A 20,828-nucleotide genomic window follows, 5' to 3' on the forward strand; every position below is an offset into this window, starting at 1 on the left:
TCTGTCTGTCTGTCTGTCTGTCTGTCTGTCTGTCTGTCTGTCTGTCTGTCTGTCTGTCTGTCTGTCTGTCTGTCCCTCTGTCTGTCCCTCTGTCCCTCTGTCCCTCTGTCCCTCTGTCCCTCTGTCCCTCTGTCCCTCTGTTAGCATGAATTGCCCTCTTGTTCCATGTCAGTTTTCTCCCTTCAGGTTTGTGATTCAGCGTACTAACTTTTCTCTCTAAGGACTATGTTATTGCATGTCAGGTGGGTGTCCATTGGATCCATTGTAATAGAGTAAGAGAAATATGCAATAGCAATACAACACACTCAGGTGTAGAGGTGAACCAGGATTTGTGGAGAACAGGTTGCTCTGAGTGAGTACTGATGGGCGTAGGATTTAACACTGCTGTCCAGTGACCTTCGCTAAGATGTAAATCTGTCTGCTTGGAGACTGAATGGGGAATAAATGAAGGGAGGGAGAGATGATAGGAGACAACAGAAGGAAGAGATGGGAGAAAGACGGCTCTGCAAGATGCAGCTGAATGAAGCCACAGCAGGTCCACAGAGTAGCAGAGAGGTTCAGCTATTATGGACTGTGGATGACTGTGATTTCTCTCTCAACATACACATACAGAACAACACATGATCTTGCAGGCACACACATGCACGCATCACTACAACAATACTGTATCTCTCCTGTTGGGAGTGTAACTGTTGTGTTGGGAGTCTAGCAGTGTTCTGTTGGGAGTCTAACAGTGTTCTGTTGAGAGTCTAACAGTGTTCTGTTGAGAGTCTAACAGTGTTCTGTTGAGAGTCTAACAGTGCTCTGTTGAGAGTCTAACAGTGCTCTGTTGGGAGTGTAACAGTGTTCTGTTGAGAGTCTAACAGTGCTCTGTTGGGAGTGTAACAGTGTTCTGTTGAGAGTCTAACAGTGCTCTGTTGGGAGTGTAGCAGTGTTCTGTTGGGAGTGTAGCAGTGTTCTGTTGGGAGTGTAGCAGTGTTCTGTTGGGAGTCTAACAGTGTTCTGTTGGGAGTCTAACAGTGTTCTGTTGAGAGTCTAACAGTGTTCTGTTGGGAGTCTAGCAGTGTTCTGTTGGGAGTCTAACAGTGTTCTGTTGAGAGTCTAACAGTGTTCTGTTGAGAGTCTAACAGTGTTCTGTTGGGAGTCTAACAGTGTTCTGTTGGGAGTCTAACAGTGCTCTGTTGGGAGTGTAGCAGTCTTCTGTTGGGAGTGTAACTGTTGTGTTGGGAGTCTAACAGTGCTCTGTTGGGAGTGTAGCAGTGTTCTGTTGGGAGTGTAACTGTTGTGTTGGGAGTCTAACAGTGTTCTGTTGGGAGTCTAGCAGTGTTCTGTTGGGAGTCTAACAGTGTTCTGTTGGGAGTGTAACTGTTGTGTTGGGAGTCTAGCAGTGTTCTGTTGGGAGTGTAGCAGTGTTCTGTTGGGAGTGTAACTGTTGTGTTGGGAGTCTAACAGTGCTCTGTTGGGAGTGTAGCAGTGTTCTGTTGGGAGTGTAACTGTTGTGTTGGGAGTCTAACAGTGTTCTGTTGGGAGTCTAGCAGTGTTCTGTTGGGAGTCTAACAGTGTTCTGTTGGGAGTGTAACTGTTGTGTTGGGAGTCTAGCAGTGTTCTGTTGGGAGTGTAGCAGTGTTCTGTTGGGAGTGTAACTGTTGTGTTGGGAGTCTAGCAGTGTTCTGTTGGGAGTGTAGCAGTGTTCTGTTGGGAGTGTAACTGTTGTGTTGGGAGTCTAGCAGTGTTCTGTTGGGAGTGTAGCAGTGTTCTGTTGGGAGTGTAGCAGTGTTCTGTTGGGAGTGTAGCAGTGTTCTGTTGGGCGTGTAGCAGTGTTCTGTTGGGCGTGTAGCAGTGTTCTGTTGGGAGTGTAGCAGTGTTCTGTTGGGAGTGTAGCAGTGTTCTGTTGGGCGTGTAGCAGTGTCTTGTTGGGCGTGTAGCAGTGTTCTGTTGGGAGTGTAGCAGTGTTCTGTTGGGAGTGTAGCAGTGTTCTGTTGGGCGTGTAGCAGTGTTCTGTTGGGAGTGTAGCAGTGTTCTGTTGGGAGTGTAGCAGTGTTCTGTTGGGAGTCTAACAGTGTTCTGTTGGGAGTGTAGCAGTGTTCTGTTGGGAGTGTAACTGTTGTGTTGGGAGTCTAACAGTGTTCTGTTGGGAGTCTAACAGTGTTCTGTTGGGAGTCTAACAGTGTTCTGTTGGGAGTCTAACAGTGTTCTGTTGAGAGTCTAACAGTGCTCTGTTGGGAGTGTAACTGTTGTGTTGGGAGTCTAACAGTGTTCTGTTGGGAGTCTAACAGTGTTCTGTTGGGAGTCTAACAGTGTTCTGTTGGGAGTCTAACAGTGTTCTGTTGGGAGTCTAACAGTGTTCTGTTGGGAGTGTAACTGTTGTGTTGGGAGTCTAGCAGTGTTCTGTTGGGAGTGTAGCAGTGTTCTGTTGGGCGTGTAGCAGTGTTCTGTTGGGAGTCTAACAGTATTCTGTTGAGAGTCTAACAGTGCTCTGTTGGGAGTGTAGCAGTGTTCTGTTGGGAGTGTATCAGTGTTCTGTTGGGAGTTTTAACAGTGTTGTGTTGGGAGTGTAACAGTGTTCTGTTGGGAGTGTAACAGTGCACTGTTGGGAGTCTAGCAGTGTTGTGTTCGGAGACTAACAGTGTTGTGTTGGGAGTGTAACAGTGTTGTGTTGGGAGTATATCAGTGTTCTGTTGGGAGTGTCATGGTTCTGTTGGGAGTGTCATGGTTGTGTTGGGAGTGTATTACTGTTGTGTTGGGAGTGTCATGGTTGTGTTGGGAGTGTATCAGTGTTGTGTTGGGAGTGTCATGGTTGTGTTGGGAGTGTATCAGAGTTCCCGTTGGGAGTGTCATGGTTGTGTTGGGAGTCTATCAGTGTTTTGTTGGGAGTGTCATGGTTGTGTTGGGAGTGTATCAGTGTTGTGTTGGGAGTGTCATGGTTGTGTTGGGAGTGTATCAGTGTTTTGTTGGGAGTGTCATGGTTGTGTTGGGAGTGTCATGGTTGTGTTGGGAGTGTCATGGTTGTGTTGGGAGTGTATCAGTGTTGTGTTGGGAGTGTCATGGTTGTGTTGGGAGTGTATCAGTGTTCTGTTGGGAGTGTCATGGTTGTGTTGGGAGTGTATCAGTGTTTTGTTGGGAGTGTCATGGTTGTGTTGGGAGTGTCATGGTTGTGTTGGGAGTGTCATGGTTGTGTTGGGAGTGTATCAGTGTTCTGTTGGGAGTGTCATGGTTGTGTTTGGAGTGTATCAGTGTTTTGTTGGGAGTGTCATGGTTGTGTTGGGAGTGTCATGGTTGTGTTGGGAGTGCCATGGTTGTGTTGGGAGTGTATCAGTGTTGTGTTGGGAGTGTCATGGTTGTGTTGGGAGTGTCATGGTTGTGTTGGGAGTGTCATGGTTGTGTTGGGAGTGTATCAGTGTTGTGTTGGGAGTGTCATGGTTGTGTTGGGAGTGTATCAGTGTTCTGTTGGGAGTGTCATGGTTGTGTTGGGAGTGTATTAGTGTTGTGTTGGGAGTGTCATGGTTGTGTTGGGAGTGTATCATTGTTGTGTTGGGAGTGTCATGGTTGTGTTGGGAGTGTATCAGAGTTCTGTTGGGAGTGTCATGGTTGTGTTGGGAGTGTATCAGTGTTGTGTTGGGAGTGTCATGGTTGTGTTGGGAGTGTATCAGTGTTGTGTTGGGAGTGTCATGGTTGTGTTGGGAGTGTCATGGTTGTGTTGGGAGTGTCATGGTTGTGTTGGGAGTGTATCAGTGTTTTGTTGGGAGTGTCATGGTTGTGTTGGGAGTGTATCAGTGTTGTGTTGGGAGTGTCATGGTTGTGTTGGGAGTGTCATGGTTGTGTTGGGAGTGTATCAGAGTTCTGTTGGGAGTGTCATGGTTGTGTTGGGAGTCTATCAGTGTTTTGTTGGGATTGTCATGGTTGTGTTGGGAGTGTATCAGTGTTGTGTTGGGAGTGTCATGGTTGTGTTGGGAGTGTATCAGTGTTTTGTTGGGAGTGTCATGGTTGTGTTGGGAGTGTCATGGTTGTGTTGGGAGTGTATCAGTGTTGTGTTGGTTGTGTTGGGAGTGTATCAGTGTTCTGTTGGGAGTGTCATGGTTGTGTTGGGAGTGTCATGGTTGTGTTGGGAGTGACATGGTTGTGTTGGGAGTGTCATGGTTGTGTTGGGAGTGTATCAGTGTTTTGTTGGGAGTGTCATGGTTGTGTTGGGAGTGTCATGGTTGTGTTGGGAGTGTCATGGTTGTGTTGGGAGTGTATCAGTGTTGTGTTGGGAGTGTCATGGTTGTGTTGGGAGTGTATCAGTGTTCTGTTGGGAGTGTCATGGTTGTGTTGGGAGTGTATCAGTGTTTTGTTGGGAGTGTCATGGTTGTGTTGGGAGTGTCATGGTTGTGTTGGGAGTGTCATGGTTGTGTTGGGAGTGTATCAGTGTTCTGTTGGGAGTGTCATGGTTGTGTTTGGAGTGTATCAGTGTTTTGTTGGGAGTGTCATGGTTGTGTTGGGAGTGTCATGGTTGTGTTGGGAGTGCCATGGTTGTGTTGGGAGTGTATCAGTGTTGTGTTGGGAGTGTATCAGTGTTGTGTTGGGAGTGTATCAGTGTTGTGTTGGGAGTGTCATGGTTGTGTTGGGAGTGTATCAGTGTTGTGTTGGGAGTGTCATGGTTGTGTTGGGAGTGTATCAGTGTTCTGTTGGGAGTGTCATGGTTGTGTTGGGAGTGTATTAGTGTTGTGTTGGGAGTGTCATGGTTGTGTTGGGAGTGTATCAGTGTTGTGTTGGGAGTGTCATGGTTGTGTTGGGAGTGTATCAGAGTTCTGTTGGGAGTGTCATGGTTGTGTTGGGAGTGTATCAGTGTTGTGTTGGGAGTGTCATGGTTGTGTTGGGAGTGTATCAGTGTTCTGTTGGGAGTGTCATGGTTGTGTTGGGAGTGTATTAGTGTTGTGTTGGGAGTGTCATGGTTGTGTTGGGAGTGTATCAGTGTTGTGTTGGGAGTGTCATGGTTGTGTTGGGAGTGTATCAGAGTTCTGTTGGGAGTGTCATGGTTGTGTTGGGAGTGTATCAGTGTTGTGTTGGGAGTGTCATGGTTGTGTTGGGAGTGTATCAGTGTTGTGTTGGGAGTGTCATGGTTGTGTTGGGAGTGTCATGGTTGTGTTGGGAGTGTCATGGTTGTGTTGGGAGTGTCATGGTTGTGTTGGGAGTGTATCAGTGTTCTGTTGGGAGTGTCATGGTTGTGTTGGGAGTGTATCAGTGTTGTGTTGGGAGTGTCATGGTTGTGTTGGGAGTGTATCAGTGTTCTGTTGGGAGTGTTATGGTTGTGTTGGGAGTGTATCAGTGTTTTGTTGGGAGTGTCATGGTTGTGTTGGGAGTGTCATGGTTGTGTTGGGAGTGTCATGGTTGTGTTGGGAGTGTCATGGTTGTGTTGGGAGTGTATCAGTGTTTTGTTGGGAGTGTCATGGTTGTGTTGGGAGTGTATCAGGGTTGTGTTGGGAGTGTCATGGTTGTGTTGGGAGTGTATCAGTGTTCTGTTGGGAGTGTCATGGTTGTGTTGGGAGTGTATCAGTGTTTTGTTGGGAGTGTCATGGTTGTGTTGGGAGTGTCATGGTTGTGTTGGGAGTGTATCAGTGTTCTGTTGGGAGTGTCATGGTTGTGTTGGGAGTGTATCAGTGTTGTGTTGGGAGTGTCATGGTTGTGTTGGGAGTGTATCAGTGTTCTGTTGGGAGTGTCATGGTTGTGTTGGGAGTGTATCAGTGTTCTGTTGGGAGTGTCATGGTTGTGTTGGGAGTGTATCAGTGTTGTGTTGGGAGTGTCATGGTTGTGTTGGGAGTGTATCAGTGTTCTGTTGGGAGTGTCATGGTTGTGTTGGGAGTGTATCAGTGTTCTGTTGGGAGTGTCATGGTTGTGTTGGGAGTGTATCAGTGTTCTGTTGGGAGTGTCATGGTTGTGTTGGGAGTGTATCAGTGTTCTTTTGGGAGTATCATGGTTGTGTTGGGAGTGTATCAGTATTGTGATGGGAGTGTCATGGTTGTGTTGGGAGTGTATCAGTATTGTGTTGGGAGTGTCATGGTTGTGTTGGGAGTGTATCAGTATTGTGATGGGAGTGTCATGGTTGTGTTGGGAGTGTATCAGTGTTCTGTTGGGAGTATCATGGTTGTGTTGGGAGTGTATCAGTATTGTGATGGGAGCAGAGTATGTGAGTGGAGCATAGCTGCAGCAGAGGGAGGAAGCGCTAACTTCACCAGCTCAGGGCATGCCCGGCTTAGCATGCATTTGTAGTCTACTTGTGTGCTGCTACAGCTCCTTACTGTAGCTACTGTCATGGAGTTCAATAAATATTTCCATAAAGAAACTGGTAAAACACACAGGTGCTAAATCAAGGTGACTAACAAAGATGAGGTCCAAGAGCAAGAGAGGGAGTGTGGTGATGTAGAGTCCACAACTAAAGTAGAGAGGGAGTGTGGTGATGTAGTGTCCACAACTAAAGAAGAGAGGGAGTGTGGTGATGTAGAGTCCACAACTAAAGTAGAGAGGGAGTGTGGTGATGTAGAGTCCACAACTAAAGTAGAGAGGGAGTGTGGTGATGTAGTGTCCACAACTAAAGTAGAGCGGGAGTGTGGTGATGTAGAGTCCACAACTAAAGTAGAGAGGGAGTGTGGTGATGTAGAGTCCACAACTAAAGTAGAGAGGGAGTGTGGTGATGTAGTGTCCACAACTAAAGAAGAGAGGGAGTGTGGTGATGTAGAGTCCACAACTAAAGTAGAGAGGGAGTGTGGTGATGTAGAGTCCACAACTAAAGTAGAGAGGGAGTGTGGTGATGTAGTGTCCACAACTAAAGAAGAGAGGGAGTGTGGTGATGTAGTGTCCACAACTAAAGTAGAGAGGGAGTGTGGTGATGTAGTGTCCACAACTAAAGAAGAGAGGGAGTGTGGTGATGTAGTGTCCACAACTAAAGAAGAGAGGGAGTGTGGTGATGTAGTGTCCACAACTAAAGAAGAGAGGGAGTGTGGTGATGTAGTGTCCACAACTAAAGAAGAGAGGGAGTGTGGTGATGTAGTGTCCACAACTAAAGAAGAGAGGGAGTGTGGTGATGTAGAGTCCACAACTAAAGAAGAGAGGGAGTGTGGTGATGTAGAGTCCACAACTAAAGAAGAGAGGGAGTGTGGTGATGTAGTGTCCACAACTAAAGTAGAGAGGGAGTGTGGTGATGTAGTGTCCACAACTAAAGTAGAGAGGGAGTGTGGTGATGTAGTGTCCACAACTAAAGAAGAGAGGGAGTGTGGTGATGTAGTGTCCACAACTAAAGAAGAGAGGGAGTGTGGTGATGTAGTGTCCACAACTAAAGTAGAGAGGGAGTGTGGTGATGTAGTGTCCACAACTAAAGAAGAGAGGGAGTGTGGTGATGTAGAGTCCACAACTAAAGAAGAGAGGGAGTGTGGTGATGTAGTGTCCACAACTAAAGAAGAGAGGGAGTGTGGTGATGTAGTGTCCACAACTAAAGTAGAGAGGGAGTGTGGTGATGTAGTGTCCACAACTAAAGAAGAGAGGGAGTGTGGTGATGTAGTGTCCACAACTAAAGTAGAGAGGGAGTGTGGAGATGTCGTGTCCACAACTAAAGTAGAGAGGGAGTGTGGTGATGTAAAGTCCACAACTAAAGTAGAGAGGGAGTGTGGTGATGTAGAGTCCACAACTAAAGAAGAGAGGGAGTGTGGTGATGTAGTGTCCACAACTAAAGAAGAGAGGGAGTGTGGAGATGTAGTGTCCACAACTAAAGTAGAGAGGGAGTGTGGTGATGTAGTGTCCACAACTAAAGAAGAGAGGGAGTGTGGTGATGTCGTGTCCACAACTAAAGAAGAGAGGGAGTGTGGTGATGTAGTGTCCACAACTAAAGAAGAGAGGGAGTGTGGTGATGTAGTGTCCACAACTAAAGAAGAGAGGGAGTGTGGTGATGTAGAGTCCACAACTAAAGTAGAGAGGGAGTGTGGTGATGTAGAGTTCACAACTAAAGAAGAGAGGGAGTGTGGTGATGTAGTGTCCACAACTAAAGAAGAGAGGGAGTGTGGTGATGTAGTGTCCACAACTAAAGAAGAGAGGGAGTGTGGTGATGTAGTGTCCACAACTAAAGAAGAGAGGGAGTGTGGTGATGTAGAGTTCACAACTAAAGTAGAGAGGGAGTGTGGTGATGTAGAGTTCACAACTAAAGAAGAGAGGGAGTGTGGTGATGTAGTGTCCACAACTAAAGAAGAGAGGGAGTGTGGTGATGTAGTGTCCACAACTAAAGTAGAGAGGGAGTGTGGTGATGTAGAGTCCACAACTAAAGTAGATAGGGAGTGTGGTGATGTAGTGTCCACAACTAAAGAAGAGAGGGAGTGTGGTGATGTAGAGTCCACAACTAAAGAAGAGAGGGAGTGTGGTGATGTAGTGTCCACAACTAAAGAAGAGAGGGGGTGTGGTGATGTAGAGTCCACAACTAAAGAAGAGAGGGAGTGTGGTGATGTAGTGTCCACAACTAAAGAAGAGAGGGGGTGTGGTGATGTAGAGTCCACAACTAAAGAAGAGAGGGAGTGTGGTGATGTAGTGTCCACAACTAAAGAAGAGAGGGAGTGTGGTGATGTCGTGTCCACAACTAAAGTAGAGAGGGAGTGTGGTGATGTAGAGTTCACAACTAAAGTAGAGAGGGAGTGTGGTGATGTAGAGTCCACAACTAAAGTAGAGAGGGAGTGTGGTGATGTAGAGTCCACAACTAAAGTAGAGAGGGAGTGTGGTGATGTAGAGTCCACAACTAAAGTAGAGAGGGAGTGTGGTGATGTAGAGTCCACAACTAAAGTAGAGAGGGAGTGTGGTGATGTAGTGTCCACAACTAAAGTAGAGCGGGAGTGTGGTGATGTAGAGTCCACAACTAAAGTAGAGAGGGAGTGTGGTGATGTAGAGTCCACAACTAAAGTAGAGAGGGAGTGTGGTGATGTAGAGTCCACAACTAAAGTAGAGCGGGAGTGTGGTGATGTAGAGTCCACAACTAAAGTAGAGAGGGAGTGTGGTGATGTAGAGTCCACAACTAAAGTAGAGAGGGAGTGTGGTGATGTAGAGTCCACAACTAAAGTAGAGAGGGAGTGTGGTGATGTAGTGTCCACAACTAAAGTAGAGCGGGAGTGTGGTGATGTAGAGTCCACAACTAAAGTAGAGAGGGAGTGTGGTGATGTAGAGTCCACAACTAAAGTAGAGAGGGAGTGTGGTGATGTAGAGTCCACAACTAAAGTAGAGCGGGAGTGTGGTGATGTAGAGTCCACAACTAAAGTAGAGAGGGAGTGTGGTGATGTAGAGTCCACAACTAAAGAATCATTGTGAAAAATGAAGAAAAAACCCATCATAAACATGATGGTGTACTTACTGCATGCACATGCTAAAAGAAAGGAAGGAGCTGGGTAGATTACTAAGTGTCAGTATATACAGTTGAAGTCAGAAGTTTATATACACTAGGTTGGAGTCATTAAAACTTGTTTTTCAACCACTCCACAAATGTATTGTTAACATACTATAGTTTTGGCAAGTCGGTTAGGACATCTACTTTGTGCATGACACAAGTACATTTTCCAACAATTGTTTACAGACAGATTGTTTCACTTATCACAATTCCAGTGGGTCAGAAGTTTACATACACTAAGTTGACTGTCTTTAAACAGCTTGGAAAATTTCAGAAAATTATGCCATGGCTTTAGAAGCTTCTGATAGGCTAATTGAGATCAATTGAGTCAATTGGAGGTGTACCTTTTGATGTATTTCAAGGCCTACCTTCAAACTCAGTGCCTCTTTGCTTGACTTCATGGGCAAATCAAAAGAACCTCTGGTTCATCCTTGGGCGCAATTTCCAAATGCCTGAAGGTACCAAGTTTATCTGTACAAACAATAGTGCGCAAGTATAAACACCATGGGACCACGCAGCAGACCATTTTGGGGGGATTTGATTGATTTTGGAGCTTTTCAGTTGTGATTGGGTTATTTGGCCTAATAAGCAAAACACATTCACACCTTTACACTTTTGAATAAGGTGTTATCAATAATTGTATACAACCAGAATCATACAGGAAATAAGATAGCCCACATCAGGTCTCAATGTTCTGTGGAAACATTAAACCCCTTTGTCTACATCGTTCACAGTCTCAGCTTTAACATTTAGGCCTACCTATAGAAACATTTGAAAACAACTGTGCATCTCTGCCCAGCCTGGCGAGAGTGGCCCTTAAGGGTGTTACACATCCCCAGTGGCTCTCCAAGTGAGGAGATGATCCACTGCTGACCGGCTCTCCAGGCACCATCGCATGAGTCTGAAGCCACAGACTGGCCAAACTCGTGTTTCTAAAAATCAATTAAAAAATGTAATTAAAAGGCACTAATAAGTCATTTTTCATTTAATGTTTATTTAATTTGAAGTAAGTCCAAGCCTATATGGGCAATTTATAGACTATAATGATTAAATAAAACTATTGTGTCGCACTCGCAAATGCTTCACAATGTTTTTCTTTGTAGGCTATAGACTTGAAATAATAATACTATAGCCAAAATAATTCATTTTTGTTAGTTATTTCTTAGGCTCCCTGTCTGGCTCCTGACCTATTTACAGTTTATATGCTGTTTAATATGACATGTAGACAATTTGAAATGATTTGCACTTCTTACATTCACCTTTTCATGTTTATTCAAATACTTTTCATTCAAATCCATATGGTTTGGTTTCAATACTTCACAACTAAATGATAGGTCCAGGTATCACAAACAAATGGCTGCTGGTTAAATTGGGATTTTAATGAATGGGGCGAATTTAGACCAGCAGTTTTTTTCCAGTGAGTGTGGAGCGGTTTTTAATGGAGCGGTTGGAAAGGACATGGAGCGCTGAGCACTGAGCGGGATTTCCAACAGCTCAACTACACTTACATGCTCTGGTTGGGAATGTCACTGTTGTGTTGGGAGTGTCACTGTGGTTGTGAGTGTAACTGTTGTGTTGGAGAAGTGTCCTTTACTGATTTGTCACTCTCTGACCAGGTGTCTGTTCTCTCTTCCTTTTTGCTGGTCACAGAGACGTAGCCCGGTAAGTGTTCCTCCGTTCCGTTCTGTTTCCCTGGGCTGGGGTAAATAACAAACACTTTTTGTCCCTCTGTGCTTCCTGTAACCTGCTGGGGGAGTGGAGAGGGGTTGGGTTGATTGCTGATGTGACAGATCAGGAAAATATGGCTAAGAAGATACAGGTTTTGTCTTTGTCCTGTCCCTGTCCCTTGTCCTGTTTTGTCTTGTCCCTGGGTGAATCTCAGTCTTTCTTTGACTCCTTGTGTCCTCTCTCCTTGCCTTCTCTCTTCACCTTCCTCTTGACATTTTGAGGAGTTGGGGAGAGGATGGGAGGAGATGATGCAATCGACGAAGGACTTTTGAGAATCACTCCATGTTGACAGATTTACCCTTTGATCTGTCAATTCAGACACACCTCAGCTGATCCCCTCCCTCCCTCTCTCTCTCTCGCTCTCTCTCTCTCTCTCCCTCCCTCCTTCTTTCTCCTCCCTCTCTTTTCCTTCTTGTCATTTCTGATTGAGAGTTATTTCATGCACTGTATCCTGACTAACAAGCATCACTCTCTGTCTTGGTCTACCCCATCTCTCTCTCTCTCTCTCTCCCCTATACCCCTCCCCATTCCGTCCCCACCTCATCTACCCCATCTCTCTCTCTCTCCCCTATACCCCTCCCCATTCCGTCCCCACCTCATCTACCCCATCTCTCTCTATCTCTCTCTCTCTCCCCTATACCCCTCCCCATTCCGTCCCCACCTCATCTACCCCATCTCTCTCTCTCTCCCCTATACCCCTCCCCATTCCGTCCCCATCTCATCTACCCCATCTCTCTCTCTCTCTCTCCCCTATACCACCCCCCATTCCATCCCCATCTCATCTACCCCATCTATATCTCTCGCTCTCTCTCCCCTATACCCCTCCCCATTCTGTCCCCTCATCTACCCCATCTCTCTCTCGCTCTCGCTCTCTCTCCCCTATACCCCTCCCCATTCTGTCCCCTCATCTACTCCATCTCTCTCTCTCTCTCTCTCTCTCTCTCTCTCTCTCGCTCTCTCTCTCTCTCTCTCTCTCTCTCTCAATTTAAGGACTTTATTGGCATGATAAACATGTTTAAAATTGCCGAAACAAGTGAAATAGATAATAAACAAAAGTGAATAAAAAAAACTATTTAACATTAAACATTACACTCACAAAAGTTAAAAAAGAATAAAGACATTTCAAATGTCATATTATGTGCAAATATTTAAAGTACAAAAGGGAAAATAAATGAACATAAATGTAGGTTGTATTTACAACGGTGTTTGTTCTTCACTGGTTGCCCTTTTCTTGTGGCAACAGGTCACAACAGGTCACAAATACCTAGGTGTCTGACTAGACTGTAAACTCTCCTTCCAGACTCATATTAAACATCTCCAATCAAAAATATAATCTAGAATCGTCTTTCTATTCCGCAACAAAGTCTCCTTAACTTACTACTCCGCCAAACTTACCCGTGTAAAACTGACCATCCTACCGATCCTCGACTTCGGCGATGTCATCTACAAAATAGCTTCCAACACTCTACTCAACCAATTGGATGCAGTCTATCACAGTGCCATCCGTTTTGTTACCAAATCACCTTATACCACCCACCACTGCGACCTGTATGCTCTAGTCGGCTGGCCCTCGCTATATATTCATCGCCAGACCCACTGGCTCCAGGTCATCTATAAATCTTTGCTAGGTAAAGCTCTGCCTTATCTCAGTTCACTGGTCACGATAACAACACCCACCCGTAGCACACGTTCCAGCAGGTATATCTCACTGATCATCCCCAAAGCCAACACCTCATTTGGCCATCTTTCCTTCCAGTTCTCTACTGCCAGTGACTGGAACGAATTGCGAAAATCGCTGAAGTTGGAGACTTTTATTTTAATTTTAAACATCAACTATCTGAGCAGCTAACCGATCGCTGCAGCTGTACATAGTCCATCTGTAAATAGCCCACCCAATCTATCTACCTCATCCCCATCCCCCTGTTTTTATTTGATTTACTTTTCTGCTCTTTTGCACATCAGTATCTCTACCTGCACATGTTCATCTGCTCATTTATCACTCCAGTGTTATTCTGCTAAATTGTAACTATTCGCTTCTATGGCCTATTTATTGCCTTCCTCCTCATGCCTTTTGCACACACTGTCTGTCTACTGTGTCATTGATTTGTTTATTGTGTTATTGGCTTGTTTATTGTTTACTCCATGTGTAACTCTGTGTTGTTTGTGTCACACTGCTTTGCTTTATCTTGGCCAGGTCGCAGTTGCAAATGAGAACTTGTTCTCAACTAGCCTACCTGGTTAAATAAAGGTGAAATAAATTAAAAATAAATTAAAAATGCTGTGCAGGTTGTGCAATGTCTTGGGCTTACATGAGGCTTTAAAGACCTACTCGTTCTGTGCCTATTGAGACTCATGCTAGAAAGCTGTAGAATGGATTCTAATGGCTATTATACAATTATCAAATATGAATTTAATTAATGTAACTGCATTTTGTGTCATTTTCAGCAACAACAAGTAATATTCTACACTCCCTTCCATGCAGAAATGTGCATTGTTTTATTTATTTAAAAAAACATGTCAGCTCGTAAGTCCTAAGGCCTATAGCTACTAGATTGTTCCACAGTATTTCTGAGTGAATAGGTCTAATATTAGTCATCCACTTCCCCCGTGGAGACAGGGCAGCCAATGGGCTCATCCGATTAGCTCATTCTAAGGTTATAGAGACCATCTTCTGACCTTCGCTAGTAGACAGGCTCCCTCCTGGAATTACTGTATGTAATGTGAACATTCAACATGATGTTACTCATGGATGTTAAACCCCTTTAATATTTCCATATAAGCCATTTGAGTATAAAATCTAGTGTGATATGTTTTTATGTTGTCTTTTTACAAATGCATGTTTTTATTACAGGGGTTGATGAATAAGGACTGTAGTAAGTATCTAAGATTTCTTATCTTGTTTTTGTTGTCGCTAAATGCTTATTGACTAGTTTCTGTTTTAGTGTGTGTGAGGCAGTTGAGGTGAATGTCTGTGAATGAATCTCTCCTCAGGTGAAGAGATACAGGTAGCTCGGCCAAGACGTTCTGCACCCATTGCAGCCCCCACGTTAGCAGCCCCGGTGCTACAAGCCCCCAGGTACGTCTCTGTCTGTCCCCTTTTCATCTGTCAGCTACGCCCACACCCCCTCCCCAATGCCCCAACCCCCAGGTACATCACTGTCTGTCCCCTTTTCATCTGTCAGCTACGCCCACACCCCTCCCCAATGCCCCAACCCCCAGGTGCATCACTGTCTGTCCCCTTTTCATTTGTCAGCTACGCCCAAACCCCCTCCCCAATGCCCCAACCCCCAGGTACATCACTGTCTGTCCCCTTTTCATCTGTCAGCTACGCCCACACCCCCTCCCCAATGCCCCAACCCCCAGGTACATCCAGGTCTGTCCCCTTTTCATCTGTCAGCTATGCCCCCGACCCCTCCCCAATGCCCCAACCCCCAGGTACATCCCTGTCTGTCCCCCACTGACCTGTCACAGACTCGCCCCTCCCCAATGCCCCAACCCCCAGGTACATCCCTGTCTGTCCCCCACTGACCTGTCACAGACTCGCCCCTCCCCAATGCCCCAAACCCCAGCTACATCCCTGTCTATCCCCCACTGACCTGTCACAGACTTGCCCCTCCCCAATGCCCCAACCCCCAGGTACATCCCTGTCTGTCCCCCACTGACCTGTCACAGACTCGCCCCTCCCCAATGCCCCAACCCCCAGGTACATCCCTGTCTGTCCCCCACTGACCTGTCACAGACTCGCCCCTCCCCAATGCCCCAACCCCCAGGTACATCACTGTCTGTCCCCTTTTCATCTGTCAGCTACGCCCACGACCCTCCCCAATGCCCCAACCCCCAGGTACATCACTGTCTGTCCCCTTTTCATCTGTCAGCTACGCCCACACCCCGCCCCAATGCCCCAACCACCAGGTACATCACTGTCTGTCCCCTTTTCATCTGTCAGCTACGCCCACACCCCCTCCCCAATGCCCCAACCCCCAGGTACATCACTGTCTGTCCCCTTTTCATCTGTCAGCTACGCCCACGCCCCTCTCCAATGCCCCAACCCCCAGGTACATCCCTGTCTGTCCCCTTTTCATCTGTCAGCTACGCCCACGCCCCTCCCCAATGCCCCAACCCCCAGGTACATCCCTGTCTTTCCCCTTTTCATCTGTCAGCTACGCCCACACCCCCTCCCCAATGCCCCAACCCCCAGGTACATCTCTGTCTGTCCCCTTTTCATCTGTCAGCTACGCCCACACCCCCGCCCCAATGCCCCAACCACCAGGTACATCTCTGTCTGTCCCCTTTTCATCTGTCAGCTATGCCCACGCCCCTCCCCAATGCCCCAACCCCCAGTTACATCCCTGTCTGTCCCCCACTGACCTGTCACAGACTCGCCCCTCCCCAATGCCCCAACCCCCAGGTACATCCCTGTCTGTCCCCCACTGACCTATCACAGACTCGCCCCTCCCCAATGCCCCAACCCCCAGGTACATCCCTGTCTATCCCCCACTGACCTGTCACAGACTCGCCCCTCCTCAATGCCCCAACCCCCAGGTACATCCCTGTCTGTCCCCCACTGACCTGTCACAGACTCGCCCCTCCCCAATGCCCCAACCCCCAGGTACATCCCTGTCTGTCCCCCACTGACCTGTCACAGACTCGCCCCTCCCCAATGCCCCAACCCCCAGGTACATCCCTGTCTGTCCCCCACTGACCTGTCACAGACTCGCCCCTCCCCAATGCCCCAACCCCCAGGTACATCCCTGTCTGTCCCCCACTGACCTGTCACAGACTCGCCCCTCCCCAATGCCCCAACCCCCAGGTACATCCCTGTCTGTCCCCCACTGACCTGTCACAGACTCGCCCCTCCCCAATGCCCCAACCCCCAGGTACATCCCTGTCTGTCCCCCACTGACCTGTCACAGACTCGCCCCTCCCCAATGCCCCAACCCCCAGGTACATCCCTGTCTATCCCCCACTGACCTGTCACAGACTCGCCCCTCCCCAATGCCCCAGCCCCCAGGTACATCCCTGTCTGTCCCCCACTGACCTGTCACAGACTCGCCCCTCCCCAATGCCCCAACCCCCAGGTACATCCCTGTCTGTCCCCCACTGACCTGTCACAGACTCGCCCCTCCCCAATGCCCCAACCCCCAGGTACATCCCTGTCTGTCCCCCACTGACCTGTCACAGACTCGCCCCTCCCCAATGCCCCAACCCCCAGGTACATCCCTGTCTGTCCCCCACTGACCTGTCACAGACTCGCCCCAACCCCCAGGTACATCCCTGTCTGTCCCCCACTGACCTGTCACAGACTCGCCCCAACCCCCAGGTACATCCCTGTCTGTCCCCCACTGACCTGTCACAGACTCGCCCCTCCCAAATGCCCCAACCCCCAGGTACATCCCTGTCTGTCCCCCACTGACCTGTCACAGACTCGGCCCTCCCCAATTCCCCAACCCCCAGGTACATCCCTGTCTGTCCCCCACTGACCTGTCACAGACTCGCCCCTCCCCAATGCCCCTACCCCCAGGTACATCCCTGTCTGTCCCCCACTGACCTGTCACAGACTCGCCCCTCCCCAATGCCCCAACCCCCAGGTACATCCCTGTCTGTCCCCCACTGACCTGTCACAGACTCGCCCCAACCCCCAGGTACATCCCTGTCTGTCCCCCACTGACCTGTCACAGACTCGCCCCTCCCCAATGCCCCAACCCCCAGGTACATCCCTGTCTGTCCCCCACTGACCTGTCACAGACTCGCCCCTCCCCAATGCCCCAACCCCCAGGTACATCCCTGTCTGTCCCCCACTGACCTGTCACAGACTCGCCCCTCCCCAATGCCCCAACCCCCAGGTACATCCCTGTCTGTCCCCCACTGACCTGTCACAGACTCGCCCCTCCCCAATGCCCCAACCCCCAGGTACATCCCTGTCTATCCCCCACTGACCTGTCACAGACTCGCCCCTCCCCAATGCCCCAACCCCCAGGTACATCCCTGTCTATCCCCCACTGACCTGTCACAGACTCGCCCCTCCCCAATGCCCCAACCCCCAGGTACATCCCTGTCTGTCCCCCACTGACCTGTCACAGACTCGCCCCAACCCCCAGGTACATCCCTGTCTGTCCCCCACTGACCTGTCACAGACTCGCCCCTCCCCAATGCCCCAACCCCCAGGTACATCCCTGTCTGTCCCCCACTGACCTGTCACAGACTCGCCCCTCCCCAATGCCCCAACCCCCAGGTACATCCCTGTCTGTCCCCCACTGACCTGTCACAGACTCGCCCCTCCCCAATGCCCCAACCCCCAGGTACATCCCTGTCTGTCCCCCACTGACCTGTCACAGACTCGCCCCTCCCCAATGCCCCAACCCCCAGGTACATCCCTGTCTATCCCCCACTGACCTGTCACAGACTCGCCCCTCCCCAATGCCCCAACCCCCAGGTACATCCCTGTCTATCCCCCACTGACCTGTCACAGACTCGCCCCAACCCCCAGGTACATCCCTGTCTGTCCCCCACTGACCTGTCACAGACTCGCCCCTCCCCAATGCCCCAACCCCCAGGTACATCCCTGTCTGTCCCCCACTGACCTGTCACAGACTCGCCCCTCCCCAATGCCCCAACCCCCAGGTACATCCCTGTCTATCCCCCACTGACCTGTCACAGACTCGCCCCTCCCCAATGCCCCAACCCCCAGGTACATCCCTGTCTGTCCCCCACTGACCTGTCACAGACTCGCCCCTCCTCAATGCCCCAACCCCCAGGTACATCCCTGTCTGTCCCCCACTGACCTGTCACAGACTCGCCCCTCCCCAATGCCCCAACCCCCAGGTACATCCCTGTCTGTCCCCCACTGACCTGTCACAGACTCGCCCCAACCCCCAGGTACATCCCTGTCTGTCCCCCACTGACCTGTCACAGACTCGCCCCAACCCCCAGGTACATCCCTGTCTGTCCCCCACTGACCTGTCACAGACTCGCCCCTCCCCAATGCCCCAACCCCCAGGTACATCCCTGTCTGTCCCCCACTGACCTGTCACAGACTCGCCCCTCCCCAATGCCCCAACCCCCAGGTACATCCCTGTCTGTCCCCCACTGACCTGTCACAGACTCGCCCCTCCCCAATGCCCCAACCCCCAGGTACATCCCTGTCTATCCCCCACTGACCTGTCACAGACTCGCCCCTCCCCAATGCCCCAACCCCCAGGTACATCCCTGTCTATCCCCCACTGACCTGTCACAGACTCGCCCCAACCCCCAGGTACATCCCTGTCTGTCCCCCACTGACCTGTCACAGACTCGCCCCTCCCCAATGCCCCAACCCCCAGGTACATCCCTGTCTGTCCCCCACTGACCTGTCACAGACTCGCCCCTCCCCAATGCCCCATCCCCCAGGTACATCCCTGTCTATCCCCCACTGACCTGTCACAGACTCGCCCCTCCCCAATGCCCCAACCCCCAGGTACATCCCTGTCTGTCCCCCACTGACCTGTCACAGACTCGCCCCTCCTCAATGCCCCAACCCCCAGGTACATCCCTGTCTGTCCCCCACTGACCTGTCACAGACTCGCCCCTCCCCAATGCCCCAACCCCCAGGTACATCCCTGTCTGTCCCCCACTGACCTGTCACAGACTCGCCCCAACCCCCAGGTACATCCCTGTCTGTCCCCCACTGACCTGTCACAGACTCGCCCCAACCCCCAGGTACATCCCTGTCTGTCCCCCACTGACCTGTCACAGACTCGCCCCTCCCCAATGCCCCAACCCCCAGGTACATCCCTGTCTGTCCCCCACTGACCTGTCACAGACTCGCCCCTCCCCAATGCCCCAACCCCCAGGTACATCCCTGTCTATCCCCCACTGACCTGTCACAGACTCGCCCCTCCCCAATGCCCCAACCCCCAGGTACATCCCTGTCTATCCCCCACTGACCTGTCACAGACTCGCCCCAACCCCCAGGTACATCCCTGTCTGTCCCCCACTGACCTGTCACAGACTCGCCCCTCCCCAATGCCCCAACCCCCAGGTACATCCCTGTCTGTCCCCCACTGACCTGTCACAGACTCGCCCCTCCCCAATGCCCCAACCCCCAGGTACATCCCTGTCTATCCCCCACTGACCTGTCACAGACTCGCCCCTCCCCAATGCCCCAACCCCCAGGTACATCCCTGTCTGTCCCCCACTGACCTGTCACAGACTCGCCCCTCCTCAATGCCCCAACCCCCAGGTACATCCCTGTCTGTCCCCCACTGACCTGTCACAGACTCGCCCCTCCCCAATGCCCCAACCCCCAGGTACATCCCTGTCTGTCCCCCACTGACCTGTCACAGACTCGCCCCAACCCCCAGGTACATCCCTGTCTGTCCCCCACTGACCTGTCACAGACTCGCCCCAACCCCCAGGTACATCCCTGTCTGTCCCCCACTGACCTGTCACAGACTCGCCCCTCCCCAATGCCCCAACCCCCAGGTACATCCCTGTCTGTCCCCCACTGACCTGTCACAGACTCGCCCCTCCCCAATGCCCCAACCCCCAGGTACATCCCTGTCTGTCCCCCACTGACCTGTCACAGACTCGCCCCTCCCCAATGCCCCAACCCCCAGGTACATCCCTGTCTATCCCCCACTGACCTGTCACAGACTCGCCCCTCCCCAATGCCCCAACCCCCAGGTACATCCCTGTCTATCCCCCACTGACCTGTCACAGACTCGCCCCAACCCCCAGGTACATCCCTGTCTGTCCCCCACTGACCTGTCACAGACTCGCCCCTCCCCAATGCCCCAACCCCCAGGTACATCCCTGTCTGTCCCCCACTGACCTGTCACAGACTCGCCCCTCCCCAATGCCCCATCCCCCAGGTACATCCCTGTCTATCCCCCACTGACCTGTCACAGACTCGCCCCTCCCCAATGCCCCAACCCCCAGGTACATCCCTGTCTGTCCCCCACTGACCTGTCACAGACTCGCCCCTCCTCAATGCCCCAACCCCCAGGTACATCCCTGTCTGTCCCCCACTGACCTGTCACAGACTCGCCCCTCCCCAATGCCCCAACCCCCAGGTACATCCCTGTCTGTCCCCCACTGACCTGTCACAGACTCGCCCCAACCCCCAGGTACATCCCTGTCTGTCCCCCACTGACCTGTCACAGACTCGCCCCAACCCCCAGGTACATCCCTGTCTGTCCCCCACTGACCTGTCACAGACTCGCCCCTCCTCAATGCCCCAACCCCCAGGTACATCCCTGTCTGTCCCCCACTGACCTGTCACAGACTCGCCCCTCCCCAATGCCCCAACCCCCAGGTACATCCCTGTCTGTCCCCCACTGACCTGTCACAGACTCGCCCCTCCCCAATGCCCCAACCCACAGGTACATCCCTGTCTGTCCCCCACTGACCTGTCACAGACTCGCCCCTCCCCAATGCCCCATCCCCCAGGTACATCCCTGTCTGTCCCCCACTGACCTGTCACAGACTCGCCCCTCCCCAATGCCCCAACCCCCAGGTACATCCCTGTCTGTCCCCCACTGACCTGTCACAGACTCGCCCCTCCCCAATGCCCCAACCCCCAGGTACATCCCTGTCTGTCCCCCACTGACCTGTCACAGACTCGCCCCAGGGCTCGGTACTGTTCTCCTTGTATATAACCTTGTTATTGTTTTTATTGTGTTACTATTTCCTTTTTTTTAGCAAATATTTGTCTTACTTTTTAACTGCATTGTTG

At 50.6% G+C, this 20,828-nt stretch overlaps 1 protein-coding gene across 7 annotated transcripts in view; it reads left to right on the forward strand.

Annotated features, from left to right (window-relative positions):
• Positions 1 to 20,828, forward strand: part of LOC109903041 (SH3-containing GRB2-like protein 3-interacting protein 1) — a 213,007-nt gene that overhangs the window by 163,487 nt on the left and 28,692 nt on the right. For 6 of the 7 annotated variants that reach the window (XM_031785653.1, XM_031785649.1, XM_031785650.1 and 3 more), the window contains 3 exons: positions 11,039 to 11,050; positions 13,968 to 13,989; positions 14,108 to 14,192. In XM_031785653.1, coding sequence (XP_031641513.1) covers positions 11,039 to 11,050; positions 13,968 to 13,989; positions 14,108 to 14,192 — 119 coding nt within the window. Of the gene's footprint in view, positions 1 to 11,004; positions 11,051 to 13,967; positions 13,990 to 14,107; positions 14,193 to 20,828 lie in introns of all 7 variants that reach the window. The other variant, XM_031785662.1, reaches the window with a different exon arrangement.

The sequence above is a fragment of the Oncorhynchus kisutch genome, linkage group LG13 (assembly GCF_002021735.2).
Source record: "Oncorhynchus kisutch isolate 150728-3 linkage group LG13, Okis_V2, whole genome shotgun sequence".
In the NCBI taxonomy this organism is placed as follows: Eukaryota; Metazoa; Chordata; class Actinopteri; order Salmoniformes; family Salmonidae; genus Oncorhynchus; species Oncorhynchus kisutch.